The sequence below is a fragment of the Anthonomus grandis genome, chromosome 14 (genome assembly GCF_022605725.1).
Source record: "Anthonomus grandis grandis chromosome 14, icAntGran1.3, whole genome shotgun sequence".
Taxonomy (NCBI): Eukaryota; Metazoa; Arthropoda; class Insecta; order Coleoptera; family Curculionidae; genus Anthonomus; species Anthonomus grandis.
Window position 1 is genome coordinate 5,213,446 of NC_065559.1, and position 19,871 is coordinate 5,233,316.

Consider the following 19,871-nt stretch of genomic DNA (forward strand, 5'->3'; position numbering starts at 1 on the left):
TTTTTTTCAGAAATTTTTTTTTTTCGAATTCGAACTAACTATACCAGCGGATTGTTCTCATCAAGTAGATCACGAAAATACTTCAGAAGAAGTGATGGAACGATTTTCTAAAATGGGCAGACATCACTTCAATTTTAATGTATAATATTGTTGTCTACATTAATTTTCAATGACACATTATTACCAATAAACCCCCCCTAAAATTTTTCCCTAGGTCCGCCCCTGGCGGAAGACGCGCGCAACATGCATGATGGCAACCGAATTTAGTGTTGCCAACTTAGCGTTTTTTCCGCTAGATCTAGCGGTTTTTTGTTCATGTTTGGCGGCAATCCTTTCTATCTAGCGGTTTAGCGTTTTTTTAGCTTGTTTACAAACTACTTACGTTATATAATTCATTTCAATAAATAAATTATTTGACTCGAGTAGAAATTATCAGAAACAAAAAATTTAAACCGACGGTCTCGAAGCATGAATCACGCCCATTTTATACCTGTCATATCTTATGCACGACATAGGTCGGTGCTTGTTTCATGCTATGTTATTCGGATCGTTTGTTTGCATGGTTATATTGGTAAGAGTAATTATAATTAAAATTCAAATCTCTCGCGCGAAAAAAAGTTCTCGAAAAGTGATAAACTATAAAAGAACGAATTATTTAACTCGTTTATCAATGTTATTTTTGTTTGCTAGGTATACTATTTAAGATACCTCCACTTTTGTTTTAATTGGTTAAATTAAAAATATTAAATATTATTATTTTATTTAGATAATTTGTAGTATAATTAGACAAATGAAACCTGAAAAAAACTATTTTTAGACACTATCAATAAAATGAAACCATGAAATAAAAAATAGAGGAACAAATTGAATTCTCATTTATATATCTCTATCTCAGTCTGAAAATTAGAGGGAAATGGGAATATAGTCATATTTTTCTAGTATAATTAGACAAATTAAACCCGTAAAACACTATTTCCAGACTATCCAGACACCACCAATAAAATGAAACCATGATATAAAAAATAGAGGAAAAAATTGAATCCTCATTTATATATCCCTATTTAAGTCTGAAAATTAGAGTGAAATGGGAGTAAAGTCATATTTTCCTAGTTTAGTTAGACAAATTGAACCGGAAAAACGCTATTTTGAGATTAACACCATTGTTCAGTGAATGGTCTACAAACTTTTAAGGAACTTTTTGATGATCCACTGTAGCCACGAAGTGTTATGGGTTGCCTATAGCGTATACTCATAAATGTCATCATTGATGATGCATAGGGTTGTGTTTCTAAGAACTGTAGAAGATAGAACGCTATCGTTTATTCGTGTCCCCTCATCTTGGTCAATACGTTAAAAAAAGATAGAACGTCTGAGGTTTGTTGTGGATTTCACTGACATTGGTCATTGTTTTTTCCGAATCTGTCAAATCGGCTCGGGAAAACAGAGGGGTGGAAAATTTTGGGCGTTTTTACAATAATTTTTAGTTAAATGCACCAATTTTTCGTAGTTTTTAGCACCGACGTTTTGTTCTCTAGTTGTTAAAGAGTTTGTTAATTAAGGTGGGTGTTTTTTTTTGCAGAAAAACCCTGTTCCAGACAAACTGAAGGCACTGATAGTTTTGTTGGGGTGTGAACCCCTTTTCCGGTGTTTTAAGTTTATATCCCCATAAATTTTCCCCTTGCATGTTTGTATTTATGGTTTTCTCTTGCTTCATGTTTATTTATACCTAACAACTTCATGAACAAGGTCAAGATGAAATTGATATTTCAAAATAAACAATTAAGAGACATTTTGTGTGGCTAATCTGTATTCAGCATAATATGTTTTTAGATTAACCAATAATGGCTTGGCGATTTAAAGCTTCAAAGTACAAAAATGCAGCGCCTATTGTCCCTAAGCCAGAGACCTATGTTCGGGACATTTGTGTTGGTTCTTACCAGACTTATGGGAACAATATCACTGCTTCCGCAAAATTTATGGCCTTCAACTGGGAACATGCTGGCTCCAGCTTAGCTGTTTTACCTATTGGTATGATAATTATACTTTTTTACTATGCAATTTATCAAAAGTGTACCACAGTAAGATTACCTGCTTTTACCACAAAAGTATAAGTACTATTCACAGTTTTTTTTCTCAAAGATACTAAAATATGAAATTAACTGCAACAAAGCATAGGATCTTCATCATAATACAATAAACATATTTAAATGGCTGGGGACATGTTTTACTTCATTATAATGTTCCATACAGTCTAAGAGAATGATGCTTATTTTTAAACATACATGTAAACAATAAATTGAATAAATACTATAGACCTAAATCACTAGTAAAAGTATGAAAAACTGTATAATAAGAGCCATTTTTTGGGTTCACTTATATATGGTGAGATTTCCTTCAAAGCATTGTGCTTAATATGGTTAAAAGAACCTAATGGACTGGATTCCAAATCTTGACTTGTCAAAAAAAAAACACAATTTTGAATGATGTTTCACTACAAACTGAATAATTTAAAGTTGGAAAGAGTTAGAGAAATTTAAAGATTTGGGACTGTATTGACTGTCCTTAGATTAAAAAAAGGAAACTAAAATCTCCCAATAATAAAATGTTATGATCCAATGTTAATAAGTTACTTTCGAATGCATTTAAGAAATTTTCTAAAATTTCAGGCTTAAAAAAGGCAAGACATAAATATAAAAAAGACTTTTTATAAGTATTCTTGGAAAAACTTCTCTGTTTACTTTTTAAAAAAGAAAAAAACTTCAGTTTTATTGTTATTCTGTGCCTAAAAGTAATATACACTTTGATTATTCAAAAAGGTACAATACTCAACTCTTTAATGTATCCAAAAAGAAACTGAAACTCTTGTTCAAATATATAGAGTGTATATTAATTTAGAATTCTCTATCCCTGCAAAATATTTATTTTTTGGCAGATTTTGGACATAAAAATAAAAGTATGGAAATTGAGGTACTTGCCGAAAATAAAAAAGCTTTATATAAATAGTGTGTTGCCATTAATCTGAGTTGCATACTGATGATAATGAAAAAAGTATTATGCCTAGTGACATTTCTAGAATGTGAATTAACATTCAATATTATTATCAACTACCTTAGGTTGGACGTTTTTAGTCATGTTTTTAAGGATTTTTGGCTCATCTCAGTGCCATGTTCTCTCATTTATCAATGCATACTCAAAACCACCAAGTCATTTTGTCATAAGACATAAACATTTTTTATTAAATGAACTGACTCATCATCATTCCACTTGGCATCCAAATATGTAACACTGAAGTTTCATCAAATTTTTGTAGAGTAAAATAATTTTATAGATTTCAAAATGGGGAAGTCTTTCAAAATGGGGAAGTATTTCTCCAAGAAAAAATGCATGTATATATGTTTTTTTTAAAATACCTGTGAAACTCTTGTAGATATTTTAGTAATTTTTGTTATGCATCAAAAGGCATTTTCTGAGGCTCACTAATTTTTTTTAATTTGTATCAGTGTCCGGTACTGGATATTGATGACTTGAGAAATAGAATCATTAATTCATGTGCCATAATTCAAAATTCTTCCGGAATTTTTTATCAGATTCGTCGACAAATGCGGCGACGTATAGACTTGCATAATGGCAGAGGGTGGTCATTTTCAAAATTTTTCTTAATTATTTAATTTATATTTCTTTCATTTGGTTTAAAACAAAAATTAGAATCACATCTAAACATTAATTTTAATAACCCATCTAGCTTTTGGAATTTTATTGGTTCTAAGAAGGCTGGCAACAGGATTCCTGGTATGATGAGGCTACCCGATGACGTGGTAATTAAAGACCCACAAGACATAGTTGATGCTTTTGCACTGTTCTTTGGTGAGGCATTTATACAATCAAATTTCATTAACCATTCGTCGATGTCTGATAATGTGCCCCACTTTGACATTTCCAACCTTGATGCTTCCCAGATTATTTTGGCTTGTAAAAAACTCAAAAATAAGTTAACATCTGGTGTAGACGGTGTGCCTAGCTTCTTGGTTAAAGATTGCATTGGTGTCCTGGCTGATCCGCTGACCTACATTTTCAACTTAATACTGTCAACAGAACAAATTCCTGAAATTTGGAAGACTGCTAAAATAATACCTATTTTAAAAGCTGGAGATTCTGATGAAATCGTGAACTACAGGCCAATCTCATTACTCTGTAACTTCTCAAACATTTTCGAAATTATCCTGAATCGGTCGCTATTTAGTCACGCAAAAGAACTCATCTCTGTAGAACAGCATGGATTTTTTAGCGGGCGATCTTGTGTTACTAACTTATCCTGTCTGTCTAGCCACATCTGTAAATCACTTGATGTTAATACTCAAGTCGATGTTATTTACACCGACTTCCAAAAAGCCTTTGATCGGATAGATCACTATATTTTGCTGCATAAATTAACTCAGTATGGTTTTTCAGGGAGATTATTTAATTTATTTCATTCCTACTTGATTGGTAGATCTCAATATGTTGAATATGAGGGCTTTAAATCGAAACTTTTTAACGTAACGTCGGGTGTGCCACAGGGCTCGAACCTGGGTCCGCTCCTGTTTAGTTTTTTTATAAATGACTTGATTGAGTCACTCACTTGTTATAGGCTGGCTATTGCCAATGATTTGAAGCTATATTTAAATGTATATGGTTTGGAGGATTGTGTTTTTCTTCAGAACTGTCTAAATACATTGGAGGTATGGTGCGCTGTTAACAGGTTAGGCTTGAATGTGGCTAAATGTAGTGTGGTCAGTTACTCTAGATCAAAAACACCCTTAAATTTTAATTACTTTATTAATGATACTATTTTGATTAGATTAGAGCAAATTACTGCTCTTGGTATCACCTTTGACTCTGAATTTACATTCGTTCCACACTTCAACAACATAGTCAAGTCAGCCCTGAGAAGGCTTGGGTTCATAATTAGAAGTTCTCGGAGTTTTACTTTGGAATCTACATTAAGACTGCTTTTCTGTTGCTTTGTGAGATCAAAACTGGAGTTTGGCTGCATTATATGGAACCCGCTCTATCAGAATCATGTTGGTCTCCTTGAATCTGTTCAGCGTAGATTTGCTAAGTTTTTGGCCTTCAGACAGGATGGCATATATCCGGTAAGAGGGTTTGATCATCGGCAACTATTGGAACGCTTTAATCTACATCCATTACATCTCAGAAGAATGATCTTCTCTGTAAAATTCCTGCATGGGTTACTGAATGGATTCATTGATAGTCCTGTACTTCTTTCTGGTGTACATTTCATGGTGCCTAGGCTTAATGCTAGACATCCCCTAACATTCTTTCTGCCAAGGCCTCATACTAACATCCTGTTGAAATCGCCACTATATACAATATGCGCTATATTTAATCGGATCTGTCACATGTGCGATATAAATTTCTCTCCGGTTCATGTGATTGTCGATATCTTGGTGGATTAAGACCCATGTGTTTAAGTTATAGTTAGTAGGTATATTGCAGTTAATTTAATTTAATTTTGTTGAATATGTGATTATCTTGTTAAACTTTTATAATTGGGTTTTTATATCATATTAATAGTTATTTGTTCTAATTTTTTGGATAACTTTTGAGATTGTGACTTTACTTTTTTTCTCTTCTTTTCTTTTCATTCTTTTAGGTTTGTTTGTGTGTGTTTTTTTAACTATATTTTTCATTGTTTTGCAATTGTTTCCTGTTATTGGGCAAGTTGCCTGTTGGAAATAAAGGCTTATTATTCTTATTATTATTATTATTATTAATAATAAACGCGTAATACATTTAGGTAGGTGGATGTAATTTTTTTAATCGAATACGCAACCTCGGACAAAAGAAAGTTAAGATTTTTGCTCAGAAATAAATGAGAATTACAAAAACAAAAAAAAAATTAAAAAAAGTGGCATACCATATTTTTCATCAAAAATATTTAGTTTAGACCTTAGACGAACGTCACTGGTACAAAAAAAAAATTAGTGAGTCTCAGAAAATGCCATTTGATGCATACCAAATTTTATTAAAATATCTACAGGGTTTTTACAGATATTATAAAAAAAACATATATTTTTCTTCAATCTTTACCACCCGGTATCTCAAAATTAACGTCTTTTAGGACATACAGTTTTTTTCTTAAAATTTACCCAAGAATCAACCCCTGAATTTTTTCGCATCTATTTATTTACACCCTGTATAAAGCAACTTTAAAAAATCTAGTTTTTTTTCTTTTTTTATTTCCTTTTTGAAAATAAGTCTGTTTATTTTTTATGTAATAGTAAAACAACTTATTTATATTGCAAATTTTTGTTTTCAATACCTTATATATATAAAAACTAAAAAAAATCCAAATTGTATGTGAGTCAAAAGTAGATCAATTTAAATTATCTGTTTTAAATAAATTTAATTTTATTTAGTAGCATATCATTTATTTCTAATAACTGCTTCACACCTTTTTTCCATTGATTTTAATAGTCCATCAATATAGTCCTGAGAAATTGCTTTCCAGTTATTTCGAATTTCCTGATGCAATTCGTTCACATTTGAGAGACCTTTTTTTATGAATTCTCCTATCAATTTCATCCCACAAATTCTCAATGGGGTTGAGATCTGGGCTTTGGGCTGGAAAAGGCATAACATCAAGTTTATTAACACAAATTTTTAACTAATTTTGATGTGTGTTTTGAAAAATCCATCTTAAGCACATGTTGACTTCTGCCCATGGTAGCATATGACTTTCCAATACGTTTTGGTATACAAAGCGATCCATAACACCTTCGATTTTCACCAATTGACCCAGACCGAACCCGCCAAAGCAACCCCAAACCATAGTGCCACCACCACCGTGTTTTACGGTGGGTCGCGTATCCTTAGGGTTAAATCTTTCATTCACTGGTCTCCTAACCCAGCAAATACCATTGGATCTTTATTTAAATCGACTTTCGTCTGAAAATACTACTTTTTTCCATTTTTGGTAAGTCCAGTTAAGATGCTCTCTGCGAATCGAAGTCTAGACTCTCTGTTTTTCTTTGAGATAAACGGCTTGTTTGCGGATTTTCTGCCATGTAAACCAGCTTCCTTAAGTCTTTGTTTTATAGTGCTTACCGATATTGAAGCAAGTCCTTACTGCTGCTTAACTTGAGAAGCAGTAATAAAGGAATCTTGCACAACCAATCACTTTATATTTCTATCCACCACACCATCAGTTTTTCTTTTCCTTCCACTTTTTGGAACAGTTATGGATTTATTTAAATTTAAGTCTTTTGCTATTTTAGACTGCTTTTCTCAATTTCTTATTTTTTCATTTTAAGTCTTTAAAAGCCTGTGGTCCCACAAGTTTAACAAAAACATTATGATCCTGGTATTTGTTAAATGCTAAATCTTTTTTATGTCTGAATTCCTAAATATTTTGGCAGTAAATATGTTTATACATTTCCATACTATTGTTTCCCTTTACAAGAAATAAATAGCATTTTGGTTGCTTTGAAAACAATTAATTTTTTTTTAATTAATATAGATCCAATTGAATTTATTATTTTTACTTTTTATAAGTCAAACATGTCGCTTCTCATGCTCTATACTCACTCGAGAAAGCTTTACTAGTTTTACAGTGCAATCCTTTCAAACCAGTTTCAAGTTTATTAAATAATTTTTGTTCATAGATGACTGTGGTAGAAAAAGTAAACTTATGCCGCTCCTTCACGCGCATACTGACACCGTTACAGACATGGACTTCTCACCATTCCACGACGGTCTTTTGGCTACCGGATCCCAAGATTGTTTGGTTAAAATTTGGACTATACCACCCGAAGGACTTGCGGTACCTATTTCCCCTTGATAAACCCCATTTTCAAAATAAGCATAACGCCTTACTTCTAGGAGTCTCTTAGCAATCCAGAGTGTGTTTTTTCTCATAAACAACGTAGAGTGGAGACAGTGGGGTTCCATCCTACCGCAGACTTTTTACTACATTCTACCTCATATACAACCTTAACCTTATGGGATCTTATTACGGAGAAAGAGTTATTTTCGAACTCTGACCATGATGAAGTGATTCAGTCCGTTAGTTGGAAGCAAGACGGTACTCTGTTGGCTACGTCTTGTAAAGACAAGCAAGTGAGAATTATTGATCCAAGATCAGATTCGCCTTGTGTCAAGCAAGCTAACAGTCATCAGAGCATTAAAGATTCTAGAGTGGTTTGGTTGGGAGATCAAAATAGGATTTTAACTACAGGTTTCGATGCACAAAGGTTGAGACAAATCATTATTAGGTGGGCTTGTTTAGAACTTAACGTTTAGAAGATTATTGTAATTATATTTTAGAGATTTACGCAACTTCAAAGAGACTGAAAAAACATTAGAATTAGATTGTTCGACTGGGATTTTAATTCCACTGTATGATGCTGATACTGGAATGTTGTTTTTAGCTGGGAAAGGTAAGTCACATCATTAATAATAATTGTAAAACAATACTAATACTATAAGCTTTATTTCCAAAATAAAAATCTCAAATTAACCACTAAAAACATTTATTAGCCTGTACTACTAAGAGATAGATATTATCAGAGGAATTCTTTATAAACATTAAAACTCTTTCTCCTTCAAAAATAATTTTTAGGATCATATCTTTAGACTTAAATCATCTAAGAATAGAATAGTTGGTCCATAGAGTATTTTATAGTATTTTTCCAGTGTGCAGTTTCTGGAACTATGCTATTAAAATAGTTTGATTATAATGAGAATATTCATTATAATCAAACTATTTTATTATCAAAATATTTCATTTTGTACAGGTTGTCCCATGGCGATCCAGTAAATACAATTTTGAAAGGAAAAATTATGCTTTCTCCTTTCGTTGATTCGCACTGTGTTCCTTTTTTTAATTTATTCTGCATAACATAACACAAAATATCCCTTGAGGTTATCACTGGAACTGGAAGTTATGTAATAATAATTCATTATTTGTATAAACATTTGTTGTCATATTCTTTGTTTCCTCTGTAAAAAGATATGAATAGTGAAATTGAGGTGAATATCATTAATGCAAGTTTAACTACTTATCTTCTTCCACTTCTTGTTTTTCTTAGGACGTAGGACGTAGGACGTCAAATATGCGGAAGAAATGCAGTTGTGTCATTTCATTAAAAAAATTTTTTTCTACTTCCACGGCTAATTTCCCAATTTTAAAATTATTTTGGAAAAATCCTGAAATAGGTTTCGAATGATTTTATTAGGAGAACTTGTGTTCGAATTTTCAAGTCTCTATCTTGCTTCGATTCAGAGATATGAGCATTTTGTCTCTTGGCATTTCATTAAAAAAATGCTCTTCTACTTTCACGGCTAATTTCTTGATTAAAAAAAAAAAATAGAAAATATGATGAAATAGTGTTTATTCATTTTGTTAGAAGGAGTTATGTTCCTATTTTCAGATCTTTATATTTAATGGCTTTAGAGATATGAAAGAAAATTTCGCCTATAAAAATTTAATTTTTTTTAGCGTAATTTCTTGATTTTGGTACATTTTTCAAACATCTAAAGCTTATTTCTTGAGTCTAAAAATAATTTTGGAAAAAATCTTTAAACGCGTGTTTGATGATTTTATACAGAGAATCTGCATTCTAATTTTCAAGTCTCTAGCTTTCTTGGTTTCAAAGGTATGTAATTTTTGTCCTTAAAACTTCCATTAAAAAAATATTTTTCAACGTCCTAGGCTATTTTTTTCATTTCTGGCAAAAATGTTAAAATTCCAACCACTTGAATTAATTTTTTTATGTATTCCAGGCCTTTGAAGCTATTTTTTGTGTCAAATGTTTTTTCTCTTCTTTGTCTTCTCCTTTTTAACAGACGTCAAATACGCGGAATAAATTATTGATTTCCTTCAGTTAGTTGAGTCAAACGTGTCTTCTTCTTCTCCTTCTTACTTAAGGGCGTCAAATGCTTGGAAGAAAGTATTGATTTCTTACAGACAGTTGAGTCAAATGTTTCTTCTATTCTTCTTTGACTTCTCCTTTTTACAGACGTCAAATACGCGTAATAAATTATTGATTTCTTACAGTTAGTTGAGTCAAACGTTTCTTCTTCTTCTCCTTCTTTTTTAAGGATGTCAAATACCTGGAAGAAAATATTGATTTCTTACAGTCAATTGAGTCAAACGTGTCTTCTTCTCCTTTTTCCTTAAGGACGTCAAATGCCTGGAAGAAAATATTGATTTCTTACAGGCAGTTGAGTCAAACGTTTCTTCTCTTCTTCTTTGTCTTCTCCTTTTTACAGACGTCAAATACGTGGAAGAAATTATTGATTTCTTACAGTCAGTTGAGTCAAATGTGTCTTCTTCTTTAAGGACGTCAAATACCTGGAAGAAAATATTGATTTCTTATAGTCAGTTGAGTCAAACGTGTCTTCGTCTTCTCCTTCTTCTTTAAGGACGTCAAATACCTGGAAGAAAATATTGATTTCTTACAGGCAGTTGAGTCAAACGTTTCTTCTCTTCTTCTTTATCTTCTCCTTTTTACAGACATCAAATACGCGAAATAAATTATTGATTTCTTAGAGGCAGTTGAGTCAAACATTTCTTCTCCTTCTTCTTCTTTAGGGACGACAAATACCTGAAAGAAAATATTGATTTCTTACAGGCAGTTGAGTCAAACGTTTCTTCTTCTTCTCCTTCTTCTTTAAGGACGTCAAATACCAGGAAGAAAATATTGATTTCTTACAGGTAGTTGAGTCAAATGTTTCTTCTCTTCTTCTTCTCCTTCTTCTTTAAAGACGTCAAGTACCTGGAAGAAAATATTGATTTCTTACAGGCAGCTGAGTCAAACATTTCTTCTCCTTCTTCTTCTTTAAGGACGTCAAATACCTGGAAGAAAATATTGATTTCTTACAGTCAGTTGAGTCAAACGTTTTATCTTTAAGGACGTCAAGAGTTGAATGCAACTTGGCGGTTGCAGAACAAACCGCATTTACAGCCATTACATTGTGTTGTGTTTTTATTTTTCTGCTAACTAGATATGGTAACAGCTTATAACAGAACAACAAGAAAATAATTAATGTAGTACAGATTTAGCTTTGTAAACCTATAAAATTTAATAATTAACTTATATGTAAACTAGAGAGGTTTCCTAAATTGGACCAGTAAATATGGATCCATGTTAAGAAACTTCACCATTTTGTAAACAAACCTTGTTATTAACATTTAATTTACAGGTGACACCACAATAGGCTACATGGAAGTAACTGATAAAGACCCTCACCTTATTGAAGGTATAAGGCATTCAGGAGAACAGACCAAAGGGGCTTGTTTAATTCCCAAAAGAGCATTGAACGTTATGCAAGGCGAAGTAAACCGAATTATGCAACTTACCAGCAGTTCTGTAGTGCCTGTAACTTATCAAGTGCCAAGAAAGACTTATAGGTAAACTGTAACTATTCTAATTTAAATTAATGTAACTGATATAAAACTGTTTTAGAGATTTTCATGCCGATTTATATCCTGACACTCCGGGATACAAAACGGAACTTACGGCCGATCAGTGGATCGAAAAAATAAATATTCCTCTGCCAAGAATTAGTTTAGATCCGAGCAAAAGGGAAAAGGGGGAAGAACTCATTACTGTAAGTTTGTAGGAAGATTCTTTTTGTGTATTTTATTAATGGTTTCTTATAGGTACATCGAGGCTCTATTCAAGATCTGCGTAAAGAATTTGAAGAGAGTAAAGCCAATAGAACGTCGATGCAAGTGCAAAAACCAAAAATGGCCGAGCCGGTTGAAGAGAAGCACCCCGTAAAGAATATAATCAAGGAAATTGAAAACGAGAAAAGCCCTATTGAAGAAAAGGTTAAATTGTTCGATAATCCGGATAAAAAGATGAATCTGATCAATAAACCAACTGCGGAAGATGTCGTAAGCGATAAGGAGAAGGTGAGTTTATTAAGGCATTTTTATTTCTACTCTCTTAGTTAAATTATATAAACTATAATGTGATGTCATATTTTCATGAAATGATCATCTATCTCACTGTGGTAAATATACTTCCAATAGTTCTTCCTCGGCAATTTAACAAACATTTTAGTAAGTTCACGACAATGGATCATACAAATTCAGGAATATCCTTGAAGAGTTTAAAGGGTTTTATAAGCCCGAAACGTAATCTTAGCATACATTTTAGATTTATTTCCGTTTTACATATGACTCATTTTAAATGATATCGTGATGGTCGATTGTAATTATGATGAAATAGAATCTTGCCTGAGGTCAAAAGTTAGATACCATCTTAATTTCATATTAAATTAGGGTAAAATTTTTTTAAAATGGAGGTGCAAAGGTTTTATGAGTTTAGTTTATTGAATATTCAGTGTCATAGAAATAAATAATAAGCTAGAGTCATTTGTGGATTCTCTGGGATTCCCAAATATATTAATCCTTACTGATTGGTTGAAGCTTGATGAGTCTCTGGCAGATTACTCTATTGTCTCTAAATTCTCTTGAGGGGAGTTGACCCTTGGTGGTATTTCTATTCTATTCTGTTACATGCAGATTTTTCCCTAAGCATGTAAGATGGGATTTCATATAAATTCGGGCAAAAGTTTATGGTTTTTGGTATCGGCTTGAAAGGGTTGTGTGATTTACAGTTTTTATAAATGGAATTTGGGGTTTGATAGTAATGCAATTTATTTTTTTTAAGGCTTTTGGGGTTTGATTATTTTTAGGAATGTATTTACCTACCCTGTCCTGTCAGCACACCTCGGTGGAGTTAGTTGTATTATGTTTCCTTAGTCCCAGGTATTCATGTACCTGGTGTTGGGAACTTTCTGACCTTTGATTTATTTGTCAAGAGTTTCTATGAGGCCGGTAGATGTCTGGGGTATGGAGGGACTTCTAGAGGGTGCTGTTGTGCCGCAGATTGCGCTATGAGTGGAGTAAATAAGACCTTTTAGATGGTGATCCGTTAGTGTAGGAAAACTTACAAATACTTTCTCCTATAGCGGAATCATGTTGGGCAAGGTATCCTAATTGATTTGAAATTGGCCTCCCCAGTTTTGCTTGCTATATTTCCCTTCAATTCTTCAAGTTAAGTTTTAGTAAATAAACGTGCCTTGACATCTGGTTTCTAACCCTACTAGCCGATTGACAGTGACTGTGATTGACAGTAATGACTATTGACACACTTGTTGTTGTGGAGGTTTGGCAGCGTTGCTGTTTCCCATTAAAGTTTGGTTTCCATTTGGCGGATGACGGAGCGTCATAAATCAGGCAGAGCGACGTAAGAGGAAAATTGGAATTTCGTAGCCCCGTTGGGAAAATTTTGTTGGTTTTCCATGTTTTAGTATCCGAGCAGTATCATTTTGCTGTGGTATTGCGGAATTTCTATTTTGAAAGAGTGAGGCTCCGCGTAGTTTGCACCAAGAGGCAGGGTCAGATCGTGTCGAAGAGAGAGAGTGACAAGTTCACTGTCAGTGTCACCTGTCACTGTTTGGTCGGTTGTCAGTTCCTTGTCCAGCCGGTAGCCATCCCGTTATCAGAAAGAACAGTGGACATTTTGTGGTTTTAAGGAAAATTTAAGTTCATCTTGCCGGTAATTCGGTTGAATGGAAAAATATTCCTCCCAAGTTTTGGGGTTTAATTTGATGAACGTCTAGTGGGAAGTTGTAGCCGAGAGAATTTCGGATTGACCTGATATTTTTGGATTTGGTCGGCTGCTCCCACACCATTTATGGGATTTTGAAATTTTCTAACGACAAAACGAGACTCTAGGCCTCGCTCACCACCTTAGAGGCCTCTCCTTTTTCTCATTCTCTCCTCTATTCTCTGGTCTCTTCCTATTCTCTGGTTTCTTCTGGTCATCCCAACACTGTTGGCAACCGGCTTAAGGGAGCCTCAACACAGGACTGAACATTGTCCTGTGGCTCTGCGATTTTGTATTGGAACTTGCCCGAAATCGATTTGCCCATGTGGTCGTTACCCTGGTTGTAGCTGACTGGTTCCAGAGCTGTCGAGTTAAGCTACCTTAGCCAAAATACACAAGAGATTAGAGGACACGCAAGTTTTTGCACATTTTATTTTATTATTCTCTTATTGAACGGTTTGATTTAGGGTTGGGGGTTGATCTATTAATTTGAATTTTATGGGTTTATTTTCTTGTATGTAAAACAAGAACGTTAAGAGGTTCTTGCTAAGTCTATTAATATTAACCTGAGGGTTTTCATTTGAGTCGAGCATTGACAAAATTGATTTTGACATTGAGCCTGGATCACCTTGTAAGAGATCGGCTATTTGCTACAAATAACATATTTAGTCATAGTGTTGGTTGTTGGTTAATAGGTTTTATTGCACCAACATACCATTAATAGGCTTTCAAATTCGAACCTTACTATTTAAAAGTTTTATTTAGATTAATGTGACTTGACTATAGTTTGTAAAAGGTATTTAGGGCCAGTGAGGTATTGTGAATTAGGCTCCAAACATATACTTCTTGTAAACAACACGTGATCACGTTTTGGATTTTCCCCTTGAACAGTAGTTCAGTGCGGATTTGTTTTTTTTTTACTAATTCCTCGCCTTAAGCATACCTCAAGTAACTCTTAATTCTTTTATCAATTTTTTATTTACTTAAAATTACTACAGTATTACATTTTGAATAATTATCTAAATTTAAATATCTCAGTGGAATTTAATTTTTTTATATAAATGGAAGTAACTATGTAAATTCTTGGATGATTATATCAATCTGGTGGACCTATGGATTGTTATTTGAGTTTTATCCAAATTATTTTTGAGCCTTTAGGACCTAGGTACAAGCATAAATATAGGTCATCATTTTCTTGATTAAGGGGGGCTTATATTACCATCATAATATATCAGGGTTTGGTGTAAAATATTTAAATCAAGTGGCGCTCTTATTAAAATTTCTCCCACTACCTTCTCCACTGTCTAAAAGCTGGCGGCCACCAAATCTCTGAATCTTTTAAAACAAAATTTGCTTGTCTGGACTTAGTAATTTTTTTTGTGGTTGGATAGTAGGATTGCTCCCACGGGTTGGAAATAAATTGGTTTGAATCGAGTTACGCGCTACAATATTTTCTTCCCATAGCAAATTTTAATTTCCTTCTTAAAATGTTTTATCAATAGCCTATTTCAAAAAAATTAATTTATACTGTTTGGCAGAGTACAGATCGCCCTTTAAAGGTTGTGGTCTTTTTTTGGAAAAATTAGACTCTTTATTGTCACGTGTGTCAGTCAATGCTAATATTGTTGTTTCTGATGGTTTTAAGATAGACTTTCTGAATCAGTACAGTAGTCACACCATTGTGCAATCTTTTGCGATCCTTGAATTAAATAATAATAAATGTCTTTTATTATTCAAATTCATTACAAACTTCATAAAAAAAAGTAAAGTACCTGAACCTGGAGCAGTTTAGCTTTATATATCTACTCCACTGAACCAGATCAGGGTGTATTCGAAGCATATAGACCAACATTATAACAACATGCTATATGTAAAGAAAGATTCCCAAATATAATGTAACACAAAAAAAAGTTTTCTTCTATAAAAAAACAGCAAATTTGATATATATTAAATAGTAAGAAACAAATAAAACAGAACAATTTTATATTTCCTCTTAAATTTATCTGCACGAAGGTCAACAAATTCTGCAGGTATTTTATTAGAGCACTGAACAGCATTGTAAGAAAACGATCGCTGAAACATAGCGCTCCTATGGACCGGCATGGTTAACTTATTTCTAGCTCTAACATTTACACCGTGAAGATTTGCTCTAAACAACAATCTATTCCTTATAAACGTAGGTGTCTAATGATTTTTATCAAAAAAGTGGAAAAGTGAAGGATTCTACGATTGTCCATTTTAAGCCAGTTAATTGTTTTAAAATATTGCGAAATATGATCATACTTACGTAAGCCATAAACCAATCTGATATAGGCATTCTGAATTTTTTGTATGCGCATTTTACAATCATTATGTAAGCAAAAATCGTAAACATAATCACAGTCAACACACATTACAGGTCTCTCTACTCAGGTAATACGGTAATATTATTTGTTGCTGTACAAATGCAGGACTTTCTAACCAGGAAACTGTCTCTTTCACATGTCAATATTTAGAGTTTATACTGGGAAATTTTTTTTTGCAAAGTTTGGGTCTCTTTGCCAAAGTACCATTTGGAATGGAATTTTGGATGTAGACAATAAACTAAAAAAAAATCATTTTTCTATCTTGAATAAATTTAATGAAGCCTTCCCAATTGTTAATAAAAAAGTTAAAAGAAACAAGCCATGGTATACAAGGGGTTAAAGGTTTCAGGGGAAAATATGAGCCTTGCATCACATACCAAAATTTGCTATGGACAACGATTTTTTTCTGGTATATTTTATTAAATATAGAAGCATTTGCACACCATTGCTCTTTGATTTTTCTGTATTATCATAGGAAAATTGCCAAATAAATCAAAAGAGTCTAGACATATTGTTAACGAGTTAATGGGAAAATGTCTCACAACTGAACGAATCGGATTCCAAATCACTTTTGAAGTAAAATATAGTTTGAGCTTGATTAAAAAAAAAACTAGAATCTAGTTTTTGTGCCTTGACGAGAAAAAAAGTATAATCACAGATTTAACGAGACCGTAATCTTACCAACGAATATAGAATTTGAATTGTCGAAACAGTGGTCAACGGTCGATTACATGGTCAACGGTTTTATCCTCCTCACAGCACCATCGGCATTCCGGGTTGTCCGCAATACCGATAGTATGGAGATGGCTTCTTAAGTGCCAGTGACCGGTTAAAAGACCTGTCATGCAGTCACTGCCCATCAGAAGGAGAGGACATTCCTGTATGGCCCGTGACCAAATTTTTGCGTGACCGGTCTCGCCAGCACGTTGTTCGCCGAGGACGTATAGCCTGTACGCAGTCCTCATTGCCTCGTAGCCCGAAAGCCCGCCTGCAGGCTCATAGCGCGCAGGTGGCCTTCTTTATTCTGGTGTCTGCATGATCGTGCAGGGAAAGTTTGGGATCTAACTTGATTCCCAGAAATCGAACTGTCCTGGAGAGTAATGCAGCTGCACGCCACTCAGAGATATAACAGGGGGCGTGCCAAAGTTACGTCTCCTCGTGAATAGTAGGAGCTCTGCTTTTTTGGGGTTAATCCTGAGACCCCCCGAGAGGCACCATATGTCCACCATACGCAGGGCTCTGATCATAGGGCCCCGCATTGAGACGGCGTCTCTCCCTGGGCAAATGATTACCAGATCATCAGCGTAGGCCTGTGTGTATAGGCCGGCATTGTTTAAAAGATTTATCAGGCTGTCGACCACAAGGTAGGGGACAATACTCCTCCCTGCGGGCGGCCCCTAGCCGCCAACGTTTCGACAATCTCGTTGTTGAGCTGGGCAGATACATGACGTTTCGAGAGCATGGCCTCTATCCAGCTGACCAAACAGGGTTCTGAGCCGCGGCTCTCGAGTGCTTGACAGATTAATGCGAAAGGGGTGTTGTCGAACGCCCCTTCAATATCTAGAAACGCACCCAGACAGGCCTTGCCACTTCCCAGAGCATCCTCCACCTTCCTCACGGGGTGGTGTAGGGCCAGGTCCGTGGATTTGCCCGTCTGATAGGCGATATTGGTGCATATGCAGTGGTTTGTTGACCAGGATGTTTTCCTTAAGGTACCGATCAATCAGCCTCTCCATCGCCTTCGGCATAAAACTGGTAAGGCTGATAGGTCGGTACTATTTGGGATCTGTAAAATCGCTTTTTCGGGATGAAGACGACTTTCACTTGACGCCATAACTTTCGAACGTAGTCCTGAGCAAGGGACGTCCTAAATAGTTTGACTGTGTGTAGGGTTAGTACTTCTAACCCGTTTTGCAAAAGGCATGGATGTTATCCATCGATGCCCAGAGATTTGAAGGGGGGAATGTCTTGATTGCCCATTTCACCCTCTCGTAGGTAATTATTCTTCTAGCAGTCTCGAACTCTAAGTGAATCGGAGCCCGAGAACAGCTAGGAGGATCGCGAGATGAGAAACGAATATAGAGAATATCTAATTTTTAAATAGTTTAGAAGTACGTTAGCGACAAATATCATTGTGCAATATGGTCTCACACATGCAAATGAAATGACACATATTTCATCAGTCCCAAAATTGAAATTTGAAAATTTCAATTTTGTCAAGCAAGATGGCCAAAATCTGATTCGACGAATACGATTCCCGCATACGAGCTTCAAACATGTGACTAAAAAAAAATCAAAACAAAATCTTAGCCAACTATCGTATCACCAATAAAGCGACGAATTCGTCGAGATTTAAAGTCCAGCCAACGTTGTGTTTTTCAACAAAATGTGTTTTTTATTTATCAAGTATCAACAGTCCCAGGACCAATTACAGACAGCAATATATGTACATTCAAATGCAACAAAAACAGTTAAACCTAACACTACAAAAAAAAGAACAACATCAAGTTATCTTCTTATGCTAACAATAAGGGGTGACTTAAAATTAAAATGTATAGGCCTGAGTCTGAGAAGCATAAAGCTTATCATCAATAATTTATTTAAATCTAAAAGGTCTAAATCCAAATAACACGCGTAAATATTAAAATGATTGCACACTTTGTAAATGGGCGAATTTTTATGAGTATTAATTGTAGGGTGGCCTAAATGAAATATCTTTCTTTGCCTGGTATTTACAAACGACGGCAGCATTGAAAGAATTTTAGGGGAATCAATTCTGTTGGTTAAAATTTTAAAGAACTATATATAAGACCAGCTCTAATGCGCCGATTTTCCAAAGGTAATCTATGAAATTTCCATACAAGTAAATAGTGGTCATAGTCTGCTTTTCTCTGTACGAACTCAATGGTTTTAATTCAATCCTTATATTGAGAATACCAAATTATACTAACATATTCCAACTTTGGTAATAGCAGACTGTCGAACAACTTCAGATAACACTCCACATTGATATTCTTAGTTTCTTAAAACTCTTAGTAGATCTGGCAATTAAGCCCATTGTTTTTTCATTTACCGTTATGACAATTTCCGTAATGGTCCGTAAATTTCAGATTGCGGTCAAGCACAATACCCAAATCCCTTCCTTTCATTTGTAAATTTGTGAAGAGAAGTACAAATAATCTACAATATCATGATTCAGGGTTATACACATAGTGGAACATTTTTTGTTATTGAAGAAATTTGTGTAGTATGTGTCTGTTTTTTTGCTATATCTGTAGTCTGATATAAAAAATCTGCATTGAATAAGCTAAGAAAAAGATTACAAAAAGGTTATTATTGAGTTTAGGGGGCAAAGACCGACAGTTTTTAGAGAGAATTGGTCGAAATCGGTACCCGGCTATGCATCATAGGTTCTTATCTTTACGGGTCAATAGTCTGGCGTTACTTCATTGGCCAAATTTTACTTTTTTTGTGTTAAAATGTCGACTGAAAACAATAATGGGGATCCTCCAACATGTATAAACTAATTATATGCACTTATTCTTGCAAATTTGTGACCAAAGATTGTCCATTAGAGGTGGTATTTTGTGAGTTTATTGGTCAATTGTTAAAGAAAACTATTTGGTTCTAGCCAACGTTTCAATTATATTTAATTCAACTTTAGGGATTTACAATAGAATTTTTTTTTTTAAGTATTTGTTAAAAAAAAATAAAAATTGTAAATTAACATTTATGTATGTAAATGCATGTCATAGAATTTGAAGAAAAGGAAAACTTTCAAAAACCCCTTACCGAAGTCGTAGTTCTCGTTAAATTAAAAAAGTGTGATGTACTTTCTTAATCCTGTGAGATGTACTTCATTATCAATTATAGATGATTTTAACATCAATATTCAGGTTCT

The 19,871-nt window shown here is 34.1% G+C and overlaps 1 protein-coding gene across 2 annotated transcripts in view; it reads left to right on the plus strand.

Annotated features, from left to right (window-relative positions):
* The first annotated feature begins 1,393 nt into the window (after positions 1-1,393).
* Positions 1,394-19,871, plus strand: part of LOC126744435 (coronin-7) — a 44,295-nt gene continuing 25,817 nt past the window's right edge. For both annotated transcript variants that reach the window (XM_050451850.1, XM_050451851.1), the window contains exons 1-8: positions 1,394-1,559; positions 1,831-2,028; positions 7,665-7,822; positions 7,882-8,273; positions 8,326-8,438; positions 11,206-11,413; positions 11,469-11,613; positions 11,666-11,920. In XM_050451850.1, coding sequence (XP_050307807.1) covers positions 1,842-2,028; positions 7,665-7,822; positions 7,882-8,273; positions 8,326-8,438; positions 11,206-11,413; positions 11,469-11,613; positions 11,666-11,920 — 1,458 coding nt within the window. In that variant the 5' untranslated portion in view covers positions 1,394-1,559; positions 1,831-1,841. The remainder of the gene's footprint in view (positions 1,560-1,830; positions 2,029-7,664; positions 7,823-7,881; positions 8,274-8,325; positions 8,439-11,205; positions 11,414-11,468; positions 11,614-11,665; positions 11,921-19,871) is intronic.